Genomic DNA, 24,454 nt, shown 5'->3' on the forward strand with positions numbered 1-24,454 from the left:
TGGGCAAGCAATGGGTGCACTGGCTAAGCAGAAGGAGGACAAACACCGCCCTCTACTGGTAAAGGATCAGGGCGGTACAGTCAAGATGACATTTTCCTTTCTACAGTCAATACCTTAAAACATAATCAAAAAGAAAAAGAGAAGAAAAGCTTTTTGCATACGTCGAAGTTGCATGGCTATGGATATGGAGGTTTTTAAAGTAAATGTAAGTATTTAATGAAAAATTTCCTATCTCATGGAACAGACATTTTTCCTATTAAATCTTCGATGTAATTCATTGGACCGGTTCAAGTATCACTGTGACTTAATGATGCTAAAGAACAGCAAAATGCTCAGTTTATTATCAGTGGGAAGGCTCAAGGGATGAGTTTATATAAGATAATGGGAGGAGTTCCCGCTGTGGTTCAGAGGGTTAAGGACCTGGCATTGTCACAGCTGTGGTGTAGGTCACAGCTGTGGCTTGGATTTGATCCCTGGCCTGGGACTGAACATGCTGCTGCAGGTGCAGCCAAGTAAATAAATAAACAAACAAATAAACAATTTAGAGAACTATCTGATTTGAACCTTTGTACCACATACTAGCCACGACAAATCACATCCTACCTGAGCCAGTTTATTTTCTACAAAATTGGAGGAACAGCAAACATCTGAGTGATCTTACAGTTGTTGAGAAAACTAAACGAGGTACTTTGTAAATAAAAACTTCATAAACTGCAAAGTGCTGAAATGTGGCATGTTAATCATAAAACACCCCCAGATTTATGAGGAAAAGTGTCTGGTTAATGTTCTTCTGAAGTAAACTTTGACCTAGGACAAACAACTTTATAAGAAAAAAGCCAAGTTAGCTAGTCACTAAAGGATAAGAGCATGCGGAAAAAGCATTTAATTTCAAAGTCAAGGTGAGTTTATATGTTAATTACAATAATTGGATGACAAGGCAAGAATGTAAACAAGGGAAAAGGTTGAAAAGGATAAAATTCCTAATAGCTACAGTACCATATTCTCCACATGAGAAGTAATAATTAAGTAAATTGCAAGACAGCTTAGTTCTTATGGGTATTTGAAATTGCACAAATGCCTGTTTTCTTTTTTAAATTTTTATTCATTTACTTATTGCCTTTTTAAGGCCGCACCCATGGCATATGGAAGTCCCCAGGCTAGGGGTCTAATCGGAGCTTATAGAGCTGCCAGCCTGCGCCACGGCCACAGCAACTCAAGCCGCATCTGCAACCTCCACCACAGCTCACAGCAATGCCAGATCCTTAACCCATTGAGTGAGGCCAGGCATCAAACCCTCTTCCTCATGGATACTAGTCAGGTTCGTTTCCCCTATGCAACAATGGGAACTCCCAACAAATGCCCATTTTAATATTATCCTTTATTACATGTGGTTGTTGAATTCTGCCCTCCATAAGACTGCATAACCTTCGACATGAACGTAAGGAAAAATGCTAACTAGGAATCCTCATGCACCCAGTCCGGTGCCCCCTTGATTTTTTTTTCCCCCTTTCTGGGCACCCTGAGGCATATGGAGCTCCCAGGCCAGGGACTAGACTGGAGCTGTCGTTGAGACTTAAGTCACAGCTACGGCAACACTGGGTCCTTTTTTAACCAACCCACTGTTCCGACCAGGGATCAAACCTGTGCCTCTGCAGTGACCTGAGGCATAGCAGTCAGATTCCTAACCCAGTGAACCACTGGATTAATCAAAAATTAGCCTATCTACTGCCTCTCGATTCCATACGCTGAAAGAATTAGGACAAGAAGTGCTTTTCTTGTTACCGACAACAGTGAGGGTCGCAGCTCATTTCTAAAGAATTTGTTCAGACAGCAGATTCCCCCCAAGGTCCGGCTGGACTGGGAGCTGACAGGCCAAGGTGATCAGCTGTGTAAGTCGGTGCATTTGTTTGAGAGTATTACAAGAAGTACACAGAGCACACATCTGGGTTACAAAAGCCCTTTTATAAAGCCATTTTTAAACAAAACAGAAAAAGTTTACAAAAGAAAAAAAGATACAGAAAAAAGAATAACTTGCTTCATATGTCCCAAAAAGAGAAAAAAATAAAGGGGACAATGCCAACATGCTCAACAATAAAGGGTTCTTTTTCTTATTTTTTTAATACAAAATACAAGCAAAGGATACACGTACTTAAAAGAGAGCTCAGGAACAGACACGCAGTCCTGGAAACCCTTCAAAGAAAGAAAGCAGGAGTTCGGGTCTTTTTTTTCTTTGTCTATGCAGATACATACAGAGACTGGGATATGTAAAATTAAGTATCACAAAAGACCATCGCACAAGTCTACCAACGCATGTTGCATCTATAATTCACGAACATGGTCAACAAAATCATGTTCACTTCAACTCCATTTCATTTAAATAAAAGAAAAAAACCTTTTTAAATAAAGTGGTTACATTCAAACTTTAACTTCCTTAGTACCATGCTGCAGATCTCAGCACTGTTTAAGGTATTGCAAGAATGCCCAACCCTCTGGTGTCTGATCGCGTACATCCAGCAACACTGCAGTATTAAGGGATGTCTCAGCCCATGGACAATTAAATACACTTAGGCAGGTTCTTCTCTTTTACCCTTCCTGCTCAGAACCTAAAAGATTAAGGACTCAAATCAAGGAAGACTGGGAAGTTTAGAGATGGCGAAACGAAGTCTGAAAGATGAATCAAGGCAAACCATGACTGAGAACTTGGCTGCTGCTTAACCTGGCAAGTCTTAAAGTCTTTCCTTCCATCTTGCAGGAATTAGGTGTAAGAAGGTTTTTGCTGCAACATGTTCATGGTAAACAAACTAAGTAGAGCTCTTATTTACAAATCTTGTAACAAATACTTCTGGAGGGGAAAAAAAAAAAAAAGAGAGAGAGAGGAATTCACTAATTTCCAGAAGACAAAGGTTTCATTTGCCAGACATATAACAAACACACACACTCACACCCACACACCCACACAATACTTTGGGGGTTTTTATACAAGTTATTTAGGGCATAAGCTGAGTACTACACCCCTACACCCCATCAAAAAAGGAACAACCAAAAAAAAAGTCCCAATTTTACCCTCCCCCCATAATCTAGAAAACCCTCCCTTCACCCCTGATGTACAAAGTATATGCACAATGGTGGCATTACCACCAGCCACACAAAGCATGCTCCGATGTCACCAGTTCAGTCACTCCATTGGCATGGCAACAGGCAGGTTTACAGGATTTTTCCAAATAGTGGTTAATACACAGTCAGCACCACTGTGAATTCTGTGAATTAGGCTTTGAAAAGAAGTGTAACTTAGGGACCTGGGGTTTGGAGTCTTCTGTATCTAGCTTATCGAGGGAAAAAAAGAGAAAATGGGTTCTATACTGAAATTTGGCTTAGGTAGTTTGATGTCCCATTATTCAAATAAACTAACTTCCTTTTCAAATAAACCCAGCTCCACGCAGAGAAAAGGACAACTCTCTAACCTCAGGAGCTATCCCTGGACAGGAGACGTTTAGTACTTGTTTTGTCTGAATGCCATAAAAACCACAGGCCAGGTTCCTTCCTTTCCAAACTCCTAAGGTGATAGCTTCTTCTCAGTGTAGCTACTGGTAACGCAGGCACAGAAAGAACCGATCAAATCAAAACTTCCTTTCTTCATAGCTTAAGCCAGAATGGCCACACAATCGTTTATAAAGCTTTCCCTGTTGCTCCTGGGAAAATTTAATTCTGCTCTTGCCTTTTTAATACTCATAAAGCATCTCCTAAACTTTTTATTTATTTATTTTTTTAAAGGAAAGCACTATTCCCTTTCCCCACCTAGCACTTTAAAATCCACTTGTTACTTGAATGTTCATGGATTAAAAACCAAAAGCAAAACACACCACACACAAATAATGTTAAAAAAAAAAAGTGTCAAGTTCAGTTTAGTTGATCCTATCCTAAAGAACCTCAAACACTTGACTGGATTGTAACTTCAAATTCCACTCTTGATTAGTTACCTGCAAGAAAATGCTACCTGAACCAGTACCAAGAGGAAGAATTGAACTGAGAGATGAACTTGGGGCAAAGCAGTTACGGTGAAAAACAAAAACACACAACTGGTATCAAAGCTCCATAGTAGCTGGGAAATCCACCACAATTCTTCCAGACTCAAAGATTTCCACTCACTACCTCCCTAAAGGAGGACACAGCCATTGATTTCTCCTTCACGGACTCCATAGGAAGTGGAAATATGTCAGGGAGAGAGGTTTTTGGAAAGCAGGACAAATCCACCATCCTTGAAACGAAAATGTATCCTTTGGGCCAATTCCATTGATTCCCTTCCGAGATGGGGAAGGCTAAAAGCAGCAGCAAGCTACAAATAGATGGACGCCACCCAGTTCTCGTTCTGTGTGTGTCCAGGTTGGGGACGGAAGCGTGAAACAAAGCATCTTAGTAGAACGAGAATGTAGTGTCTGTCAGTCAGCATAGCTGCCGACACCCATGTTCCGGAGGCAAACCTAACAGAGCCGACCTAGAGAACCGAGGGAACACAAACAAGCACTCTCAAAGGGAATTCCCACTTCCTGAGCACTGCAAATCACAAGGGTGAACGCTGTCGCCATTTCACCATAGGCACACCAGAGAAAAAGAGGGCGTTGAGTCAAGGGGGGCGCCAGTGGCCAGTCACTACCAGCTTAGAGCTTGTAACCCGTCCTGACATCACTGTCAAGCCTGACTATTGAGCACCTGTTTCCAGTTGAGACACCACTGCTGTCCTATTTGCAGGCATGATTTGAGGGGAAGACCAGAGCGTTTGGAATCATCAGGTAAAAATGGAGACAACAAAGGTCATTCGGAGCCTGCCTCTTGGGGACACAGATCCTTCTGTCCAGTCTATTAGAAATACAGAATACACTTTTCAATCTCATGAATTAATCTTTAAGAAAGAGATCCCACTCAGGAAGCCTAGCCAAACGCACGCAAATAACCTAGACGACGGAATTACCTCTAAAGGATGTGCGTGGGTATCGCAGAGAGGTTAGTGCAGATTCATACAGTAAAGGGACTATGTTACAAGGCTCAAGTTGTCAAAGACCCTTCCCCCCAATCTTCATGAAATGTAATCTAAGGAAACCACAAAGGTTACTAGGAATGTAAGACTTGACGTGAGAAACCCCTAAAAATAGAAGTGCGTGGTGGAAACACTGATAGGTTGTTGTTGTTTTTTTTAATATGGGAACACGAACCTTCTTGTTTAAAATACCTGAACAAACTCATAAAGCAGAGAGAATAATCTTTAACACGCTCATTACAAAGTTCACAACTATGAAGTTAATCGGCATGAAAGATAATCATCCAATCGCTACTTATGTTCAAGTTTTGCTTTTTTTGGCCAAGGACGAAAATCTCCAAATTCATTCTTTCACACACACAGTGCAACAGTGAAATGACTCTGCCACCGGGTGCTTTCTAAAAGGAAAAAAAAAAAAAACCATCAGAGTAAGGATATTCCTTACAGTGTCTACTTTACCAGAGTAAAAATATTCCTTAAGTAACTTCTTGTTGTTGTTGTTCTATGAACATCTGTAAGAAAGCCAGGTTGCTGGAGAGAAAAATATGCTGTTAGCAGGCAGAAAGCAAATTGCATAATATCAAGGAAGCAAACTAGATAGAAAGGCAGACGTTACAGTTCACTCATTTTTCAATTCGTTTCCACACCCTACAACCCCTACACCTTGTTCCCGTTAACTCGTTATTAGGATGTAGAGGAGCAAATCAATCTACAGATCCGTCTCCCGACTGCCTTCATAAGGCATGTAAAGTCTGTGATCAACAGCACATAAGCCTCCTGAAGGTATGGTTTTTCCAGCCCTGCAGCTCCCCTTACCTCCTGCTTTAAGCAATGAGCGGTAAGCAAGGGCGCCAGTCAAAAGACAAAAGCTAACTGAGCAGTGTCAGAGCAGCACTTCACATACTCCCATCAGGCACAGAACGTGAAGGGAGTGAGGAACAGGGCAAGGAGCAATCAGGGTCTAGAGCAGGACTGGGGGACACTGGGGGTGGGCTGTGCGGTAGGAGTCTGTGTACTAGCGGGGCAGCCAAGAGATGCACTTCACACTGTGTTTCTACAAAGAAATGGGAGGATCGGTGCAGGAAAAGGAAAACATTCCATCCCCAGTTAAAAACGGAGCATGGTTCATGAGCTCTGAATGCACACTGATGGCATAAAAGAATTTCAAATTCTCTGTTCTCATAAAGGAAAAACCTCAAGTCTTGGTGATCAAGTTTCACATTAACTGGTACTTTATTTGCTTAAAACCTAAACATGTCAGTTTGAGAAGAAAGTCACTGTGATATAGAGATCTCGCCATTTAAATTCTAGAATTTCTTTTTTTTTTTTTTTGATCCTTGGTAAAATTTTATCCAAGAAACAGAATAGATACATATATATATATTTTAAAACATGAGCCATTAGAAAATGAAAGAGGAAATCGAGAGTGATTTAAGTTTTGGCGGCCCTTGTTTTTTTAAGTTCTTTATAGACTGTAGCAGGATAAAAGGATCACTTGGCTCAGAGTCTCTTAGAGATAACAAACAAGTGATGAAGTTTTTTTTTAAAAAACCCACACTCTCAAACAAGGTCAGGTAACCTCAATTCCCTGCCCTGCCCCAAGGTAAAAAATATGAATACTTCTAGGAACAATTCAGAATTCATTTTTATCTCCTACCTGCCCCGTCGGTGGAAGTTTAAAGTCATGATTTTTTTTTAAGACATCCTTAGTTTTGTATATAGAATATAAACTTGTATTAGATGATGACTGATTTTTTTTTTTTTTTTTTTTTTTAAAGTTCAGGTAGAGAAAGAAGCAATCATTTTCAACTAAAACCCTCTATGGTTTTTTGATTACTGTTCAACTTGCTACCATTTAGCAAAAAGCAAAATTTCCATAGTGTTCACCTCAAATCTTATTGCTTTACAACTGTGGCATATCTTCCATTCAAAATAAAAGATGAAGCAGTCAATCCAGTGATTAATTTAACATGGCTTTCATTGGGAAGGGGGGGAGGGGGAAGAGGGGGGAGTGACAAAGAGAAGACCAATAGACAAAAAAAGGTAAATTAAACATACAATGGTTTTCTTAAAAAAAGAGAGAGAAAGAGAAAATGTTATTTTCGATAAAAGGAAAAAAAAAAAGCACTGAAAGCCCATGAGTCAAGCCATAGCCAAAACCATATTCTATCTTAAGTAGGTTTTCTTTTTTTTTTTCCCTCTTTTTTCTTTTTTCTTTTTTTTTTCTCTCTTTTTTTTTTTTAATAAAATCTCTCCCCAAACCATCATCACTTTTAATCCTCCCCAGACTGGGCTTCATCTTCAGACCCTTCATCTCCAGATTTCTCAGGTGGAGGGCTTGCAGATGTCTTCTTTTCTGGAGGGCTTTCCGGCTCCTCGTCTTCTTCTTTGGGAGAAGGAGTCTTTTCCTTTGATGCCTTTGAAGCTGTGGGACGACCCGCTTTCCCTTTGCCTTTCACAGGACTTGGCGTCACTGAAAGAAGAAAAACACCAGTTTGGGGAAGGGGAAGGAAATGTCTTTAATAAAAATCAGCTACAAAACAAAAAAATCCATAAGAAAGAAAAATCTATAAAGACAATACCCCAACTTACTAAAAATTAAGGTGGGTACTGGTTTCCAAACACTTTTTAGCAACACTGTAATATTATGTTAGCAGCAACTGTGTGTGTGTGTGTGTGTCTCTCTTTTAGGGCCACACTCGAGGCATATGGAGGTTCCCAGTCCAGGGGTCGACTTGGAGCTACAGTTGCTGACCTGCAACGCCAGATCCAAGCCATGTCCGAGACCCACGTCTTTGACCTACAGCTCATGGCAACGCCAGATCCTTAACCAACTGAGCAAGGCCAGGGATCGAACCTGCATCCTCATGGATACTCGTCAGATTTGTTTCTGCTGAGCCACGACAGGCACTCCACGCTAGCAGCCATGTTTACAATAAGGAAACAGGATGCCATAGAAACTGCACATCATCCTTAGTGGCTTGTGAAACTAAAAGTTGTTTATGTTTAAAAATCCAGTGAAGAAGAGGATACAACTTATCCTGAGTAGAAACTGAAGCCATCAAATGACTTTTGATAGTTCCATCATTCTCAAGGGTAAGAAATGATGAATAACAGTTCTATTTGCCAGAATAAAAAAAAAAGGCAAATCTAGCTTTCTGATTTTTTTTTTTTTTTTTTTCTTTTTAGGGCCCCACCTGTGGCATATGGAAGTTCCCAGGCTAGGGGTCGGTCGTACTGGAGCTGCAGCTGAGGCCTATGCCACAGTCACAGCAATGCCAGATCCCAGCTGAGTCTGTGACCTACACTGCAGCTTAGGGCAACACCGGATCCTTAACCTACTGAGCAAGGCCAGGGATGGAACCTACATCCACATGGATACCAGCAGGGTTTGCTACTGCTGGGCCACAACAGGAACTCTCAGCTTTCTGATTTAAGGACAAACTAGCTCCAATCAATATCAGGCAGAAACTACAGGTGCCCAAGAAAATGAATCTCTGCTGTCAAGTGTGATTTTACTCTGTCAGCACAGAAGATGGTGTAGAGATCAACCACAGAAGTTACATGTATTACAATAGGTGTGCATTTTCCAATTTCAAGTCTTTACTAGCTGCCGAGACATTGGTGGGGAAAAAAAGGCAGTCAGAGCTATGCTGACGCAGTGTTTCTACTACTGTGCCCGAGGTCATTCCCAAATCTCGCCTATGTACAAGCAAGAGTTGAGGAACAGGGCTAAGCTGTAAGCCTCTTGGAGGGGCTGGAGTCTTTATTAATAAATAAGTGATACTTCCAGGGATAGAGAACAGGATCCTTCTTTCTTATTAAGTATGTGGCCAGTGCCAAGCCCTAATGAAGAACTTCTGGGAGTTCCCGCTGGGGCGCAGCAGGTTAAGACTCCAACTGCAGCACCTTGGGTCAGCTTAGATTGCTGTAGAGGCACAGGTTAGATGCCCAGCACAGTGGGTTCTAGGATCCAGCACTACTGCAGCTGTGGCATAGGTCAGAGCTGCTGCTCAGATTCACTCATTTCCATATGCCATGGATTCGGCCAAAAAAAAAAAAACCTGTAGAGAAAGCTGCGTAGTTCTCAAAATTTTTCCCATGCCAGAGCCACAGCAACGAGGGATCCGAGCCACATCTGCAACCTACACCACAGCTCGAGGCAACGCCGGATCCTTAACCCACTGAGTGAGGCCAGGGATTGAACCCGCAACCTCATGGTTCCTGGTCAGATTCGTTAACCACTGAGCCACGACGGGAACGCCTTAAAATTTTTCAAAGCAGTAATTTAATTTCACTTCTGCAGAGCTTACCTGTGGCCTTTAGCCTGGGTTTGGGCATTTTCTTTTCTTTTCTCTCAGGTTTGGACTTCTTAACCATCTTTTTGTTTTTCTTTTTTGAACTGCCATAGTCACTATCATCATCGTCTTCCATTAGGAAATCCTCATCACTGCCGGAATCTTCTGAGAGGAAAGAAGAATTTCAACGTCCAACTTAATGTATACATCCTTCCAAGTGAACAAAGGGAGAGAGTGCTGAGAATGACGGGAGGATGGGATTGGGGAGTCAAACACTCTTGGATTCTATTTGCAGCTGGACTACCAATCTGGCTGGAGCTGTCACTGGCCCCACCTGTGAAACGGTTTAGCATTAAGCACATGAGAGTTACATGACTGACTTGTTTGAAAAGGAGGCTGAAAACAGGAAGAGAGATGACTTAATCTCGATAACAAATGAAGGCATCAAATAACTTGGTAGTTCCATCAATCCCCTATAACCCTGATGTGACTGGGGAAACGAAACTCAACTGATTTGGGGTATCTGGCCCGATTATAAACAAAGAAAATAAGGAAACTACATACAAAGCAAATATACATGTAATGAATTAATTCAGGTCATCCCTGAAACATCTATATTCTGTTAACACCTTTTTTTGCAGGGAGAGGTCTACGCCCCGCTCCATCAGGCCAACACATGAATCTCGATCATGATGCCCACCATGCAATTGTTAACTCCAGTTCATTATTTGAGTACAAAGGATGAAATTATTGTTCATTCAGTATTTGAGTACAAAGGATGGAGATAATAAACATGGGAATCTCTGAACTTTTTTTTTTTTTTTTTTTTTGCTTTTTAGGGCCGTACCCGCAGCATATGGAAGTTCCCAGGCTAGGGGTTGAATCAGAGCTACAGCTGCCGGCCTACACCACAGCCACAGCAAAACGTGGGATCCGAGCCACATCTGCAACCTACACCCCAGCTCACGGCAACGCCGGATCCTTAACCCACTGAGCGAGGCCAGGGATCAAACCCACAACCTCATGGTTCCTCGTCGGATTCGTTTCTGCCGTACCACGACGGGAACTCTTGAACCTTTTAAAATATAGATAAATATCAAAACAATCATCTCTTTTAACAGTAAGACCTACTTTAAGGGACTGGTTTTAACACCGAGCAGCCACAAAAGCGCCGAAGTAATCAAGGTCACAAGCTACAATCATGAGCAAAGTAACAAGCCGGCTTTACGTACTCTCCTGGAAGGGCGCCTCATCCTCTTCTTCTTGCTCTTCTTCGCTGCCCACATCCTCCATAAGCATCTCCCTCTGTTTAGAGGCTGCTTTAGAGGCTGCCTGCCGTTGCTGGCGCACATTTTTATGATCTTCTTTTTCATCTTCACTGTCCTCTGCAATGATCAAATTTGACAGCTGACTAGAAAAGTCACTAAGAGATGTAAACTTTCATCCCATTCTAAACGAGTAAATTCTATCCTTAAAAATTCCTACGAAATATACAAAAGAGCTAAAATTCAAAGAATGAACCTGAATAAGACTATGCCCCCACGATTACATATAAAATACTGCAGGCCTGTAATTTTAAGTAATAATGAAGCTGAATTTAGGTGTGAACACATGCTTCCTGTAACATGCTTTAAACTTACATCATTGCTTTGCCCTAAAATGCTCAATGACATTCAAACCTATGTTCATCGTTCTTCGACATTAAAGTTAGAAAAATATTTTAAAATAGTAGAACAGGGAAAGATTGTCTTCCAAGGATATTTATGCTAAGATACAAAATACACAGAACCTAAAATAATGCCAAACTAATAGCCTTTTCAATGGATGAGGTGTGGCCATTTCAGTTTAGAGGAGGAATTGAGGGAAGTCTTTAAAATACACATTTAAATCAATTAGATCTTAAAACAAGTTCATAATAAAAAATTACTGTCACATATGATAGTCTATCAATTAAAAAGTCTTTTCAACACACAGTTGTGGTTGTGAATAAATCTGGTTAAAGGGCAGGATGCCAGCCTGCTGGCTCTAGACCAAGTTACATTTGTGTTACTCTCCACCTACAGCCCTTCTCCTGGACTTTGAGGCTCCCTTGGTCTGCTAAGGTTTAGCTGTTAGTCTTCTGGAATCACTCGTAGTCCTATAAGCTTTGCCATGGTCAGTGTTCAAGTCATCACTTTCAGTACCAAAAACCTCACCTGGAGACAAATAGACACAGGGAATAGAGCTGACTTTGGTAGACTCAAAACTAAACCCAAAGTTTAGTTTTGGTGGGAGCTGTGCTTATTATTAACACTGGTATAGAGTTATTCATTTTGGAGTTCCCGTCACGGCGCAGCGGTTAACGAATCTAAGAACCATGAGGTTGTGGGTTCGATCCCTGGCCTTGCTCAGTGGGGTTAAGGATCCGGCGTTGCCGTGAGCTCTGGTGTAGGTTGCAGGTGTGGCTCGGAGCACGCGTTGCTGTGGCTCTGGCATAGGCTTGGCAGCTACAGCTCCGAGTCGACCCCTAGCCTGGGAACCTCCATATGTCGCGGGTGCGGCCCTAGAAAAGGCAAAAAGACAAAACGAAACAAAAAAAGTTATTCATTTTGAAGTGCTCAATAAACTCACACATGTCAGAGATTCAAATTAGGGTTCATAGGACAAATAAAAGTGTATGTTATATTATTACAACATCACTAGGTAGTGCAAAAGGTTAATATAATTTCTTTTCAATTTAGGCAATCAGATAGCAGACGTGGGGAAAAAAAGTAACAGCAAAACAGCTCAGAGGAGTGAATTTACTGGAACTTTGTCTACTCTCTACACAGTAGCTAAACAACAGTCTCTTTTTTTGTGTGTGGGTTTTTTTTTTTTTTTTTTTGGCTTTTTAGGGCCACACCTGCGGCATGTGGAAGTTCCCAGGCTAGAGGTCCAATTGGAGCTACAGCTGCCAGCCTACACCACAGCCACAGCAAACACCGGATCCTTAACCCACAGAGCGAGGCCAGGGATCAAACCCACAACCTCATGGTTTCTAATCAGATTCATTTCGACTGTACTATGACAGGAACTCCAAGCAGTCTCGTTTGAAGGGCGATCCAGGAAGGCAAAAGAAGGGGGAATGTAGGTCAAAACTAAAATGGTTGGGAGCAATATGGAATAAACTCTCAATTTTAATGAGAATTAAATTTAAAAAAATATCTCCCCCATATGAAGAACAAGTAATCAGGATTTAACATTTAATTTGGTCACAATCTCATTAATTCTTTTTTTTCCCCTTCTTATTTTTTCTTTTTCTTTAGTTTTTTTTTTTTTTCCCCATTAATTCTTTTAAGGTAAAATTCTTACAGAAAAGCCCTCTGTGGCTACTGTTTCAAAGGACTACTCCCTGGCTAAAAAGTGTCAGATTGAAACTAATCATTTCAATGAATAAACACACAAATAGAATGAAATCTATTGCATTAAAAATTGTTTACTACCTGCCGAATGAGAATCATCCTTCTTGGTCTTCACATCTTTTTCTTCGGAGTCCTCACTGTAAGGGGAAGGGGGAAAAGTTTAAGTCTTAGATCAAAATCTAAGTGAAACAGATCTCTGGTATCTGACTGGAAAGAATGCCAAACAAAACCTCTTTTAGGAGTTCCCATCTTGGCACAGTGGTTAACGAATCTGAGGAACCATGAGGTTGGAGGTTCAATCCCTGGTCTTGCTCAGCGGGTTAATGACCCGGCTTTGCCTTGAGCTGTGGTGTAGGTTGCCTGCATTGCTGTGGCTGTGGCGTAGGCTGGCAGCTGTAGCTCCGATTCGACCCCTAGCCTGGGAACCTCCATATGCCAAGGGAGTGGCCCTAGAAAAGACAAAAAAAACCCAAAAAAACCTCTTTTATACATAAAATATCCAAATAGATGCTGAGGAGTGAAATTGCTTCCATTATTTTCCTACTTTACAGGTGGATAAGAACAATTTTATCTACTTTTAGAAAACACTGCATTGTCCAAAGAGCCAAAGGAAGAAAAGAAGGCTTAACACAAGCTAAAAACTTCTCACCTATGGATAAGGCCTGGTTCATAAGAACATTTACTAAAGAAAAATTCTCTGTAGTCAGAAGCAGAGTATGAATACACTGAAAATAATTATAGAATGTATTAATAGTGGTATAAAGTAGGCAAATAAATGGATCGCAACAAATACAGATGCAAAAAACCACCAAAAATCGGAGTTCACGTCGTGGCCCAGCAGAAATGAATCTGACTAGGAACCATGAGGTTGCGGGTTTGATCCCTGGTCTCTCGCTCAGGGGATTTAAGGATCTAGTGTTGCCAAGAGCTGTGGTGTAGGTCGCTGACGTGGCTCAGATCCTGCATCGCTGTTGCTGTGGTGTAGGTCGGCAGCTGTAGCTTTGATTTGACCCCAGCCTGGGAACCTCCATATACTGCAAGTGTGGCCCTAAAAAACAAAACAAAACAAAAAACAAACAAAAACAAACAAACAAAATCCACCTAAAATATAATTATTAAAGCAAATTGGAGTTCAGTTATATATATTACAATATGCTTAAAAATTTATCTAAAACAAAATGAAAACAAATCAATTAACAGATTATCTTCTAACACTTTTTGCCTCCAGCTGTATATACATCAGAAACCGCAACACACAGGTCTGCCTTGTACCATGGAGAAAACAAAAGTGAGCCCAAGATCACTGCAGAGCAAAATATGAAGTTAAGGAACTTCAACAGTCAATGAAAATAATTATCTAAAATAATTTTTTAGATCACAAAGATGCATACTTTATATTATTTTTTAGAAAAATAATTTTCTAGAAACTAATCATTATCTAAAATAATTTTTTAGATCACAAAGATGCACACTTTATATTATTTTTTAGAAAAAATAATTTTTTAGAAAATAATCATTATCTAAAATAATTTTTTAGGTCACAAAGATGCACACTCCATATCCTCACAGATCGTTAACTTGGAAATCCCAGTTCTCGTGGTCTGCCTGTCATGAATTAATTAGATGTATGATCTTAGGCACATCACTTGGTACCTTTCAGTGCCAACATGTTATGATTCCATGAGAAATTGTGACAAACAAAAAAAGAAATAGTCACACATAAAAACTGCCTTCATAGCTTTCTTTTCTCAAACAGCAGATCTTGCACATCTCTTCTGGTATTCCCATAAACTAGACCACACTCAAATGACAAACTACTGAACCCAAGATTCCCAAACAAAGAGAAAAACCCAAACGCATTTCTTTTACTAAGCCATCTGATCCAAACACACTATAATTCTGAAACCTGTGACTGTTCTGCATAAATATTTTATGCAAAATCAGCATTTAATTCACAAGTCTATTACAATGATGAAGAACGATATCATTTTCTCTAGTTCTTTTATTAGTGACTTTATAGGGACCATTAATCCTTGCGCCCCATTACAGCGAAGTCAAGTAAAGGCTGAACTTTTCAGTAAAGACCAACAGAAAAATCAACATAACACTGGTCTGAGGGAATCAACATACAAAGCACTTAATACAAACGGCAATAAAAGCTGTATTTATTTCAACCGTTCCTGGACACTTAGGAGACAGTAATAAAACCAAATTATTGCAACAAGGAAAAAATTAGGCTAGATATCAGTTACATTGATGAGACATAATTATAACAGGCCGTGAAGATGCTCACTAGGAGAAATAAAATGAATATAATGACAAATAGTTCAAAGTTGGGCTGCTATATAAAACTGGATTAGAGAGATCTATTATGAAACTATGGAAGCGCTATCTCCCTACAGTATAATTTTGTCTTATTTTTTTCCCTCAAAATTTTCCTTTCAGAAATGCTCCAGGAAATAATGCTATAAAATTGGGTTTGGGTTGTGATGATCGTTGAACAACTAGAAATGCAATAAAATTCATTGAGTAAAAAAAAAAAAAAAAAAAAAAGGAAGAAAAAGAAAATTCTCCAGGAAAGAGAATAGCAGAAGTTAGCAATTCAAGCAAATAAAATACTAGGTAAATATATTTATTATTGTTATTTTGCATTTTGTGAATTCAGAGTGCAAAGAATTCTGCCTAGGGCTTTATTACAGTAATTTTAGCTCAAAAGTAAACATTTTGGAAGAAACAGTGAGAAGTATTATTTCATTTCTTTGAACTGCTCATACTTAATAGTATTGTTTAGAAGCAATATAGCCTAATGGTTAAAAAAAAAATGGACTTTCGGAGTTCCCATCGTGGGGCAGCAGAAACGAATCTGACCAAGAACCATGAGGTTGCGGGTTTGATCCCTGGCCTCACTCAGTGGGTTAAGGATGCAGCGTTGTCGAGAGTTGTGGTGTAGGTTGCAGTCACAGCTCAGATCTTTCGTTGCTATGGCTGTAGTGTAGTCTGGCAGCTGCAGCTCTGGTTCGACCGCTAGCCTGGGAACTCCCATGTGCCTCGGGATGCAGCCCTAAAAAGAAAAAAAAGCAAAAGGACTTTGGAGGCCAACAGACCTGGTTTTAAAACCTGCTAGTCCATTTGCTGGTCCTTGGATAAATCACTGACCCCTCTAAGTTAATATTATTTACCCTGATAAAGGTGTTGTGAGAAGTAAATGATAACGAATATAAATTATCACATAATAGATACTAGCATATAATAATCATAAATGGCAACTCTCATCTTTCTCACCACCATCACCATCAAGGAGGTCTTAGAGTCTTGCTACATGGAGTATGAAAGTGTATGTGCTACAATACCCTGGTCTTATGAGGCAATTATGGTTAAAAATACAACTCATTCATGAAAACTAACTGAAATCCTCTATAAAACTAAGGGAAAGGAGGAGTTCCCACTGAGGCACAGTGGGTTAAGAACCGGACTGTAGCGGCCTGGGATTGATGAAGAGACAAGGTTCAATCCCTGGCCCCACACAGCGTGTTAAAGGATCCAGCATTGACGCAGCAGCAGCTTGGATTCAACCCTCCGGCCCAGGAACTTCCATGTGCTATGGCTGTGGCCATAAAAACAACACACAAAACAAACAAATAAGGAGTGGCGTGTGGAAACAAATCCAACTAGAAACCATGAGGTTGTGGGTTTGATCCCTGGCCCTGCTCAGTGGATCCGGCATTGCCATGGCCTATGGTGTAGGTCGCAGATGCAGCTTGGATCCTGTGTGGCTGTGGCTGTGGCAGAGGCTGGCAGCTGTAGCTCCCATTCGACCCCTAGCCTGGGAACCTCCATGTGCTGCAGGTGCGGCCCTAAAAAAAAAAAACTACAAAAAATAAACAAAAACTAAGGGAAAGGAAACTGCTCAAATGATTAAATTATTTAAACAGAGTAGAACTGATTAAAGACAGTAAAACTCAGGGCAGGCAATGCAACTTAAGATTCTTCTAAGTTCTGCCTTGGGTGTGGCCTTCAAAAGACAAAAAAAAAAAAAAAAAAAAAGGAAAGAAAAAAAAATTCTTGTAAATTGTGATTCTGCCAGTTATTTGTAACTGAATAGGAAAGGTCACTTATTCTTTGCTTTTACTGCAATGAAAATACCAATACTAACCTTAGGAAACAAATCACATACTTAAACCATCTTTCTGCCTACCGTCAGAGGTTTGAGGCAGCAAAAAAGTCATTCTGGCCTTCTCGGAGCTTACCTTGGATTCCAGGTTGAGTCTAAGCAAGCCTCATGATCTTAAAGAGGTTAACTTTTAGACTCAAAAGCACTGCTTGAGATAATAGGAAATATGCAAAACAACATTAAGTAAACAATAAGCACTTCCCCAAAATGATTGGAAGTTCCACCAGTTTAGAGACCAGAGACTTCCCCCATCTCAGAGTAGTGACCGTGTAAGAAAAAAACAGATTAACAGTGCCTCTTACCTATCTTCCTGGGAATTCTTTCCGGATCGTCTCTTATTTTTAGCTTCTCGGGGAGATGATCGAATTTTCTTAGCGGGAGGGCCCGAATCTCTCCCATAATCTTCATCTAAATAAGATTCAATGAACTATATTATGATTCTTACATGTCAAAATTACCACTGTATTTACTGAGACAATTCTCTCATGTTATGTAAAAGATGAGAGGGCAGGGAGTTGGTGTTGTGGCTCAGCAGTAAGGAACCCAACTAGTAACCATGAAAATGCGGGTTTGATCCCTGGCCTCACTCATTGGGTTAAAGATCCAGAATTTCTGTGAGCTGAGGTGTAGGTCACAGAGGAGGCTGGGATCTGGTGTTGATGTGGCTGTGGCGTAGGCCGGCAACTACAGCTCTGATTTGACCCCTAGCCTGGAACTTCTGTATGCCACGGGTATGGCCCTAAATAAATAAATAAATAAATACGAGAGGGCAGGATTTCCTAAATAATTTTCCTTCATTAAAAAAATAATTCTTGGTATGACCACTACGGAAAACAGTATAGAGGTACCTTAGGAAACCAAGTATGAACTACCATATGATCCAGCAATCGCACTCTTGGGCATATATCTGGACAAAACTTTCCTTGAAAAAGACACATGCACCCGCATGTTCACTGCAGCACTATTCACAATAGCCAAGACATGGAGACAACTTAAATGTCCATCGACAGATGAATGGATTAAGAAGATGTGGTATATATACACAATGCAATACTACTCAGCCATAAAAACGAACAAAACAATGCCATTTGCAGCAACATGGACTCTCGCACTAAGTGAAGTCAGAAAGAGAAAGACAAATACCACATGATATCACTTATACCTGAAATCTAATATATGGCACAAATGAACCTTTCCACAGAAAAGAAAATCATGGACATGGAGAACAGACTTGTGGTTGCCAAGGTGGAGGGGGAGGGAGTGGGATGGACTGGGAATCTGGGGTTAATAGATGCAAATTATTGCCTTTGGAGTGGATAAGCAATGGGATCCTGCTGTATAGCACTGGGAACTATGTCTGGTCACTTGTGATGGAGCATGATAATGTGAGAAAAAAGAATGTAACATGTATGTTTGACTGGTGTGCAGTAGAAAATTGACAGAACACTGTAAACTAGCTATAATAAAAAAAATTATTATAAAATACGGCAGATAAAAAAGAAAAACATTAAAAAATAACAATAATTCTTGGAGTTCCTGCTATGGCTCAGTGGAAACTAACCTGACTGGGATCCATGAGAATGTGGGTTTGATCGCTGGCCTGGCTCAGTGGGTTAACGATCCAGTGTTTTGGTGAGCTATGGCAGAGGCCGGCAGCTGCAGCTCTGACTCTACCCCTAGCCTGGGAACTTCCATATACCAGAGGTGCGCCCCTAGGAAGAAAAAGAAAAAAAAGAAAAGAAAAGAAAAAATTCTTGAGAATTCCCATTGTGGAGCAGCAGAAACAAATCTGACTAGTATCAATGAGGAGTTGGGTTAGGTCCCTGGCCTTGCTCAGTGGGTCGAGGATCTGGCATTGCTGTGAGCTGTGATATAGGTCGCAGATGTGGCTTGGATCATTGTTGCCACATCTTCATATTTATTTGGAAACTATTATAGTAATACAATTATATCACAGCCATGAGGTGGCAGGTTTGATCCCTGGCCTCATTCAGTGGGTTAAGGATCTGGTGTTGCCATGACCTGTGGTGTAGGTCACAGATGCGGCTCGGATCCTGCGTTGCTGTGGCTCTGGCGTAGGCCGGTGGCTACAGCTCCAATTCGACCCCTAGCCTGGGAACCTCCATATGTTGCTGGAGCAGCCCTAGAAAAGATAAAAAATAAATAAATAAAAACAAATTTACAAAATTAAAAAAAAAATAAAAGCCCTATTAAAAAAACCTTAAAAGGTGGCTATTTCCAAAACTGTTTACTACACCATTATATATATAATTGTGAGGATCTAGAACAGTCTAAAGCTTCATCAATTATTAAATGGTTGGTAATTATAAATTGTGGAATATTATACAACCTTTAACAAGCATAAACTTTTAGTAACATAAGAAAGATAAGTGGGATGGAGTGGGAGGTGCATAGAACCCAAAATTCCATTGAAAGATGTCAACTATATTTTTTAAAGGAAAAAAAAGACAAAAGGCTTTTCAAACAAAAAGGTGAAAACAGCAATTCCTTCTGTGGCTCAGCAGGTTAAGAACCCAATACCATATCCATGAGGATGCAGGTTCAATCCCTGGCCTTGCTCCGTGGGTTAAGGATCCTGGGTTGCCACAAGCTGTAGTATAGCTTCCAGATGTGGCTTGGATCCGATCCCCCGTTGCTGTGGCTGTGGCACAGGCTGGCAGCTGCAGCTCAGACTGGATCTATTCAATCCCTAGCCCAGGAACTTCCATACGCCTTGGGTGTGGCCGTAAAAAGGAAAAAAAAAAGGTTAAAATGGCAATTTGCTTGCAAAGGGACCACGAACAATATTTCTGCCTCAGTTTCTTTATAGGCAAAATGGAAATGAAAATAGTATAATCCCACTTTAACGGGATTGATCTAAGGATTAAATAAGTAACTGCGAACATTTAGCAAGCATTTAATAAATATTAGTATTACCTCTGGGAAGTTGCAATTTTTTTTTAAATTCTTCTTTATATGTTGCTGCATTTTCTAAGTTTTCCAAAAATATATAATATTATATTTAAAAAGTAAAGTTAGATTAAAAAAGAATAGTAACTACCTCTGGAAAATTAAAATAAGAAACCTTTTAGGGTTAAGACTTAAGATACACTACTCATTCTATGAGTTAGTTCACAAATCAAAGTGTTTTACAAAATACTTTCCTCTTACTTCATTATGCCAAAAAACCTTACATACTCTCTGTTGTAAGGTATGAGCCTTAATGTGATTATAGCAGGAGTTACATTAACTAATAAACACTGCCTCAGAATTCTCACCCATTTAACCTTTGGACTTCAAAACGAGATAAGAAAAAAAAAATTATTCAAGTGTTTATTATCAATGATTTACTAAAGTTAAAGTTCATGCAAGCTCAACTTTTGTTTTGGGTCACAGAGACCAACATAATGTATATACATCAACAGTCTAAAAATAAAAAAATGAAATGTATTCCGAAAGAATAATTTAAAAAGTATGTAAGACAAATACCATATGATATTACTTATATGTGGAATCTTAAATTATGGCACAAATGAATCTATCTACAGAAAAGAAACAGACATACAGACATGGAAAACAGACTTATGGTTACCTAATGGGAGGGGGGAGGGAGTGGGATGGACTGGGAGTTTGGGGTTAGTAGATGCAAACTATTCCATTTAGAGTGGATAAGCAGTGAGATTCTCCTGTATAGCCCAGGGAACTATATCCAATTTCTTGGGATAGACCACAATGGAAGATAATATAAGGGAATATATACATGACAGTATAGCAGAAATTGGCACAACATTGTAAATTAATTATACCTTAATTTTAAAAAAGTACATTAGCTGGCTATTCTTCCACTCGTCAGCCCAACTTACAACTTACTGAAATCACGAAACTTACCAGCATCATCAGATTCCTGAAATTGTGAATAATCAACGACCTTCCTATTTCTGTAGAAAGAAGAGATTCTAATTAAGATCACAAAAGTGGAGGACTTTTCTAAGATATTAGAACACACATTTCTACTTCATGCAGAATTAGAACAAGGTCTCTGAAAATTACTTTTCAAGAAGCTTGGACCTGTCACACGTTGTTATAGAAAAGTGCAGCTTTAAGCCAAAAGTATTTTGAACAACAATATTGTTCATCTCAGGGATAGCTCAAATACTATCCTTTCCCACAAAACAACCCCTCCCACCTCCCACAAGTACATAAGACAGCAAAATGAGCCAAACTACTATTCATTATACACAGAAATATCATATGCATACAAACCAGAACTATAAATGTTATTTTACTCCTATCACTTACACACATTCATGTATACCTGATAAACAAGCTTATTGCTGGTTTTTTTTTCATGGTAAAGTGACTTGACTTTTAAATATACTATATACAAACCATGGTGATGGTAAGTTAAGCTTTACATAGGAGAGGATAGAAAAAATTGATTCATTCAAAAGATGCTTTTTATTAAAGATACAAATTATCTTGAAAAGTATCAACTTGACAATAATTTTTTTAAGTGCTTCTTACTGGGTAAGGCATCTTCAATATCTCAAACAAATTTAATTTCCATTTTCCTACTTCATAGTCTAAACCTAAAACTTTCCTTAGAGAGATATAAGAGCTTCTGTGTTAGTATCCAAACAGCCTGGCCTTTAAAAGAGCCTTAGATGGGAAATGGAAATAAAAGCAAAAAAAAAAAATAGAAATTAAAAAATGGAAATAATAATAAATAGTACCTAATCAAACGTATAAGCTTTTGCACAGCAAAGGAAACCATAAACAAAATGAAAAAGACAACCTACAGACTAAAAAAATACTTGCAATAATGCGACTGCTAAGGGCTTAATTTCCAAAATACACAAACAGCTCATACAACTCCATAGCAAAAAAACCCCTAACAACCCAATCAAAAAATGAGCAGAAAGACTTAAAATAGACCTTTCTCCAAAGAAGACATACAGATTGCCAACAGGTGCATGAAAAGATGCTCATCATCACTAATTACTAGAGAAATGCAAATTAAAAGTGCATGAGGTACCATCTCACATTGGTCAGAATGGCCATCACTAAAGTCTCCAAGTAACAAATGCTTGAGGGGGTGTGGAGAAAAAAGAACCCTTCTACACTCTTGGTGAGAATCTAAATTGGTGCAGCCATTACAGAAAACAGTATAGAGGTTCCTAAAAAACAAAAAGTTGCTATTTGATTCAGTAATCCCACTCCTGGGCATATATCCAGACAAAACTATAATTTGAAAAGATACCTGCATCCCTATGTTTGTAACAGCTCTATTTACAGTAGCCAAGACATGGAAACAACCTAAATGTCCAACAACAGAGACATGGATAAAAAAGATGTAGTATACCTTTTTTTTTTTTTTTTTTTCCTTTTTAGGGCTGTATTCATAGCATATGCAAGTTCCCAGGCTAGGGGTTGAATTGGAGCTATGGTTGCCGGCCTATGCCACAGGCACAGCAATGCCAGATCTGAGCTGCATCTGCGACCTACACCACAGCTCACAGCAATGACAGTTCCCTGATCCACTGAGCAAGGCCAGGGATCCAACCTGCATCCTCATGGATTCTAGTCCGATTCATTTCCGCTGTGTCACAACAGGAACTCCAGTGTGGTATGTCTCTAAAATGGAATATTATTCAGCCATAAAAAGAATGAAATAATGCCAGCTGCAGCAACAAGGATAAGTCAGAAAGAGCAAGACAAATTATCATATGATATCACGCGTAAGTACAATTGAAAATATGGCACAAATCAACATATCTACAAAACAGAAACAGACTCACAGACACAGAAAACAGACCTGAGGTTGCCAAGGGGAGGGAAATGGAGAAAGGGAAGGACTGGGAGTTTGGGGTTAGCAAATTATTATATATGATGCATAAACTGCAAGGTCCTGCTGTGTAGCACAGAGAACAATAATCAATATCCTGTGATAATCCATAATGGAAAACAACATGAAAAAGAACATATATATGTGTGTGTATATATACATATATATATATATTGTGTGTGTATATACATATATTGAGTCAACTTGCTGTACTGCAGAAACACAACATAAATCAACGATACTTCAATAAAATTAAAAAAGAGCCACGGATGCACTGAAACTAAATGAAAACTGAACAAGTGAACTAACTGAAAGACCTATGAGAAACATGCCACCAACTACACTTAAACCTGAGCAGAGGACTATTCCTGGTTTCATAGATTAAGACACCATCTAAATGCAAAAACAGGACAGTCAGAATTCAAGTACAGGTATAATTTGCATATACTATGTGAAAATTATAGGGGTAGGAGTGAATTCTGAACCCGTTTGGGGCTTCAGATGTGGAGGAAGGTATAGCCTTGATATATCCTTAATTTAAGAGAGGAAAAAAAGGGGTTTCCTTATGGCTCAGCAGATTAAGGATATGGTGTTATCACTGCTGTGGCTCTGGTTTCAGCTGTGGCTCAGGTTCAATCCCTGGCCCCAGAACTTCTGTGTGCCAAGGGCATGGCTAAAAAAAAAAAAAATTTTTTTTAAATAAAATGTGGTAAGAAGTTTCCTGGTGGGGAGTTCCTGTCGTGGCGCAGGGGAAACGAATCTGACTAGGAAACATGAGGTTTCAGGTTCAACCCAGGCCTCGCTCAGTGGGTTAAGGATCCGGCATTGCTGTGAGCTGTGGTGTAGGTTGCAGATGCAGCTTGGATCCTGAGTTGCTGTGGCTGTGGTGTAGGCCGGCAGCTATAGCTCCGATTCGACCCCTAGCCTGGGAACCTCCATATGCCACAGGTGTGGTCCTCAAAAAAAAAAGACAAAAGACAAAAAAAAAAGAAGTTTCCTGGTGGGTCAGCAGTTAAGGATCTGGCATTGTCACTGCTGTAGTTAGGGTCACTGCTGTGCCACAGGTTCAATCCCTGACCTGGGGATCTGCTAATGATTTGTCACTTCCTTAATCCGTCACTAGAAGCACTCCAGGAAGGAATTACGTAGTAAAAATACAGAATCCATTAATAGGAATCCTGGGTTTCAGTTTTAGAACTTCAAGCAAGTCACTTACTTCTCTGGTCCTTACTTCCTCTACTGGAAATGATAACCTAAGTTGCTTGACAGATCTAAAAAGTTGGATTAGATTATCAAGGAGTTCCCAACTAGGAACCATGGGGTTGCGGGTTCGATCCCTGGCCTTGCTCAGTGGGTTGCCGTGAGCTGTGGTGTAGGTTGCAGACGCGGCTCGGATCCCGAGTTGCTGTGACTCTGGCGTAGGCTGGTGGCTACAGCTCCGATTAGACCCCTTGCCTGGGAACCTCCATATGCCGAGGGAGTGGCTCTAGAAAAGGCAAAAAGACAAAAAATAAATAAATAAAATTAGATTATCAAATTCAATGAAAAAGATTTTTTGAATTGCAAATGGTCAACCATCTTTTGCACACCAAACATCTTAACACACACTGCTGTACCATTTGTACTCTTCACTAATCAGAGCTTTTTGAAGGTAACAATTACATCAGACCCACATTTCTGGTACAGAACAAGGTAAAAAAGTAGGCACTCAAGGAGTTCCCGTTGTGG

At 39.9% G+C, this 24,454-nt stretch overlaps 1 protein-coding gene across 2 annotated transcripts in view; it reads right to left on the bottom strand.

Annotated features, from left to right (window-relative positions):
• Positions 1–1,943: 1,943 nt before the first annotated feature.
• Positions 1,944–24,454, bottom strand: part of NUCKS1 (nuclear casein kinase and cyclin dependent kinase substrate 1) — a 37,274-nt gene continuing 14,763 nt past the window's right edge. Inside the window, exons 2-7 of one of the 2 annotated variants that reach the window (XM_005667533.4) lie at positions 20,770–20,819; positions 17,184–17,289; positions 12,792–12,847; positions 10,563–10,715; positions 9,346–9,492; positions 1,944–7,505 (exon numbers count right to left, since the gene is read on the bottom strand). In XM_005667533.4, coding sequence (XP_005667590.1) covers positions 7,306–7,505; positions 9,346–9,492; positions 10,563–10,715; positions 12,792–12,847; positions 17,184–17,289; positions 20,770–20,819 — 712 coding nt within the window. In that variant the 3' untranslated portion in view covers positions 1,944–7,305. 2 annotated transcript variants of the gene reach the window in all.

The sequence above is a fragment of the Sus scrofa genome, chromosome 9 (assembly GCF_054392235.1).
Source record: "Sus scrofa isolate SSC_HxYL_T2T_F1_AM1 chromosome 9, Sscrofa_HxYL_maternal_Yorkshire_Landrace_v2.0, whole genome shotgun sequence".
Classification (NCBI taxonomy): Eukaryota; Metazoa; Chordata; class Mammalia; order Artiodactyla; family Suidae; genus Sus; species Sus scrofa.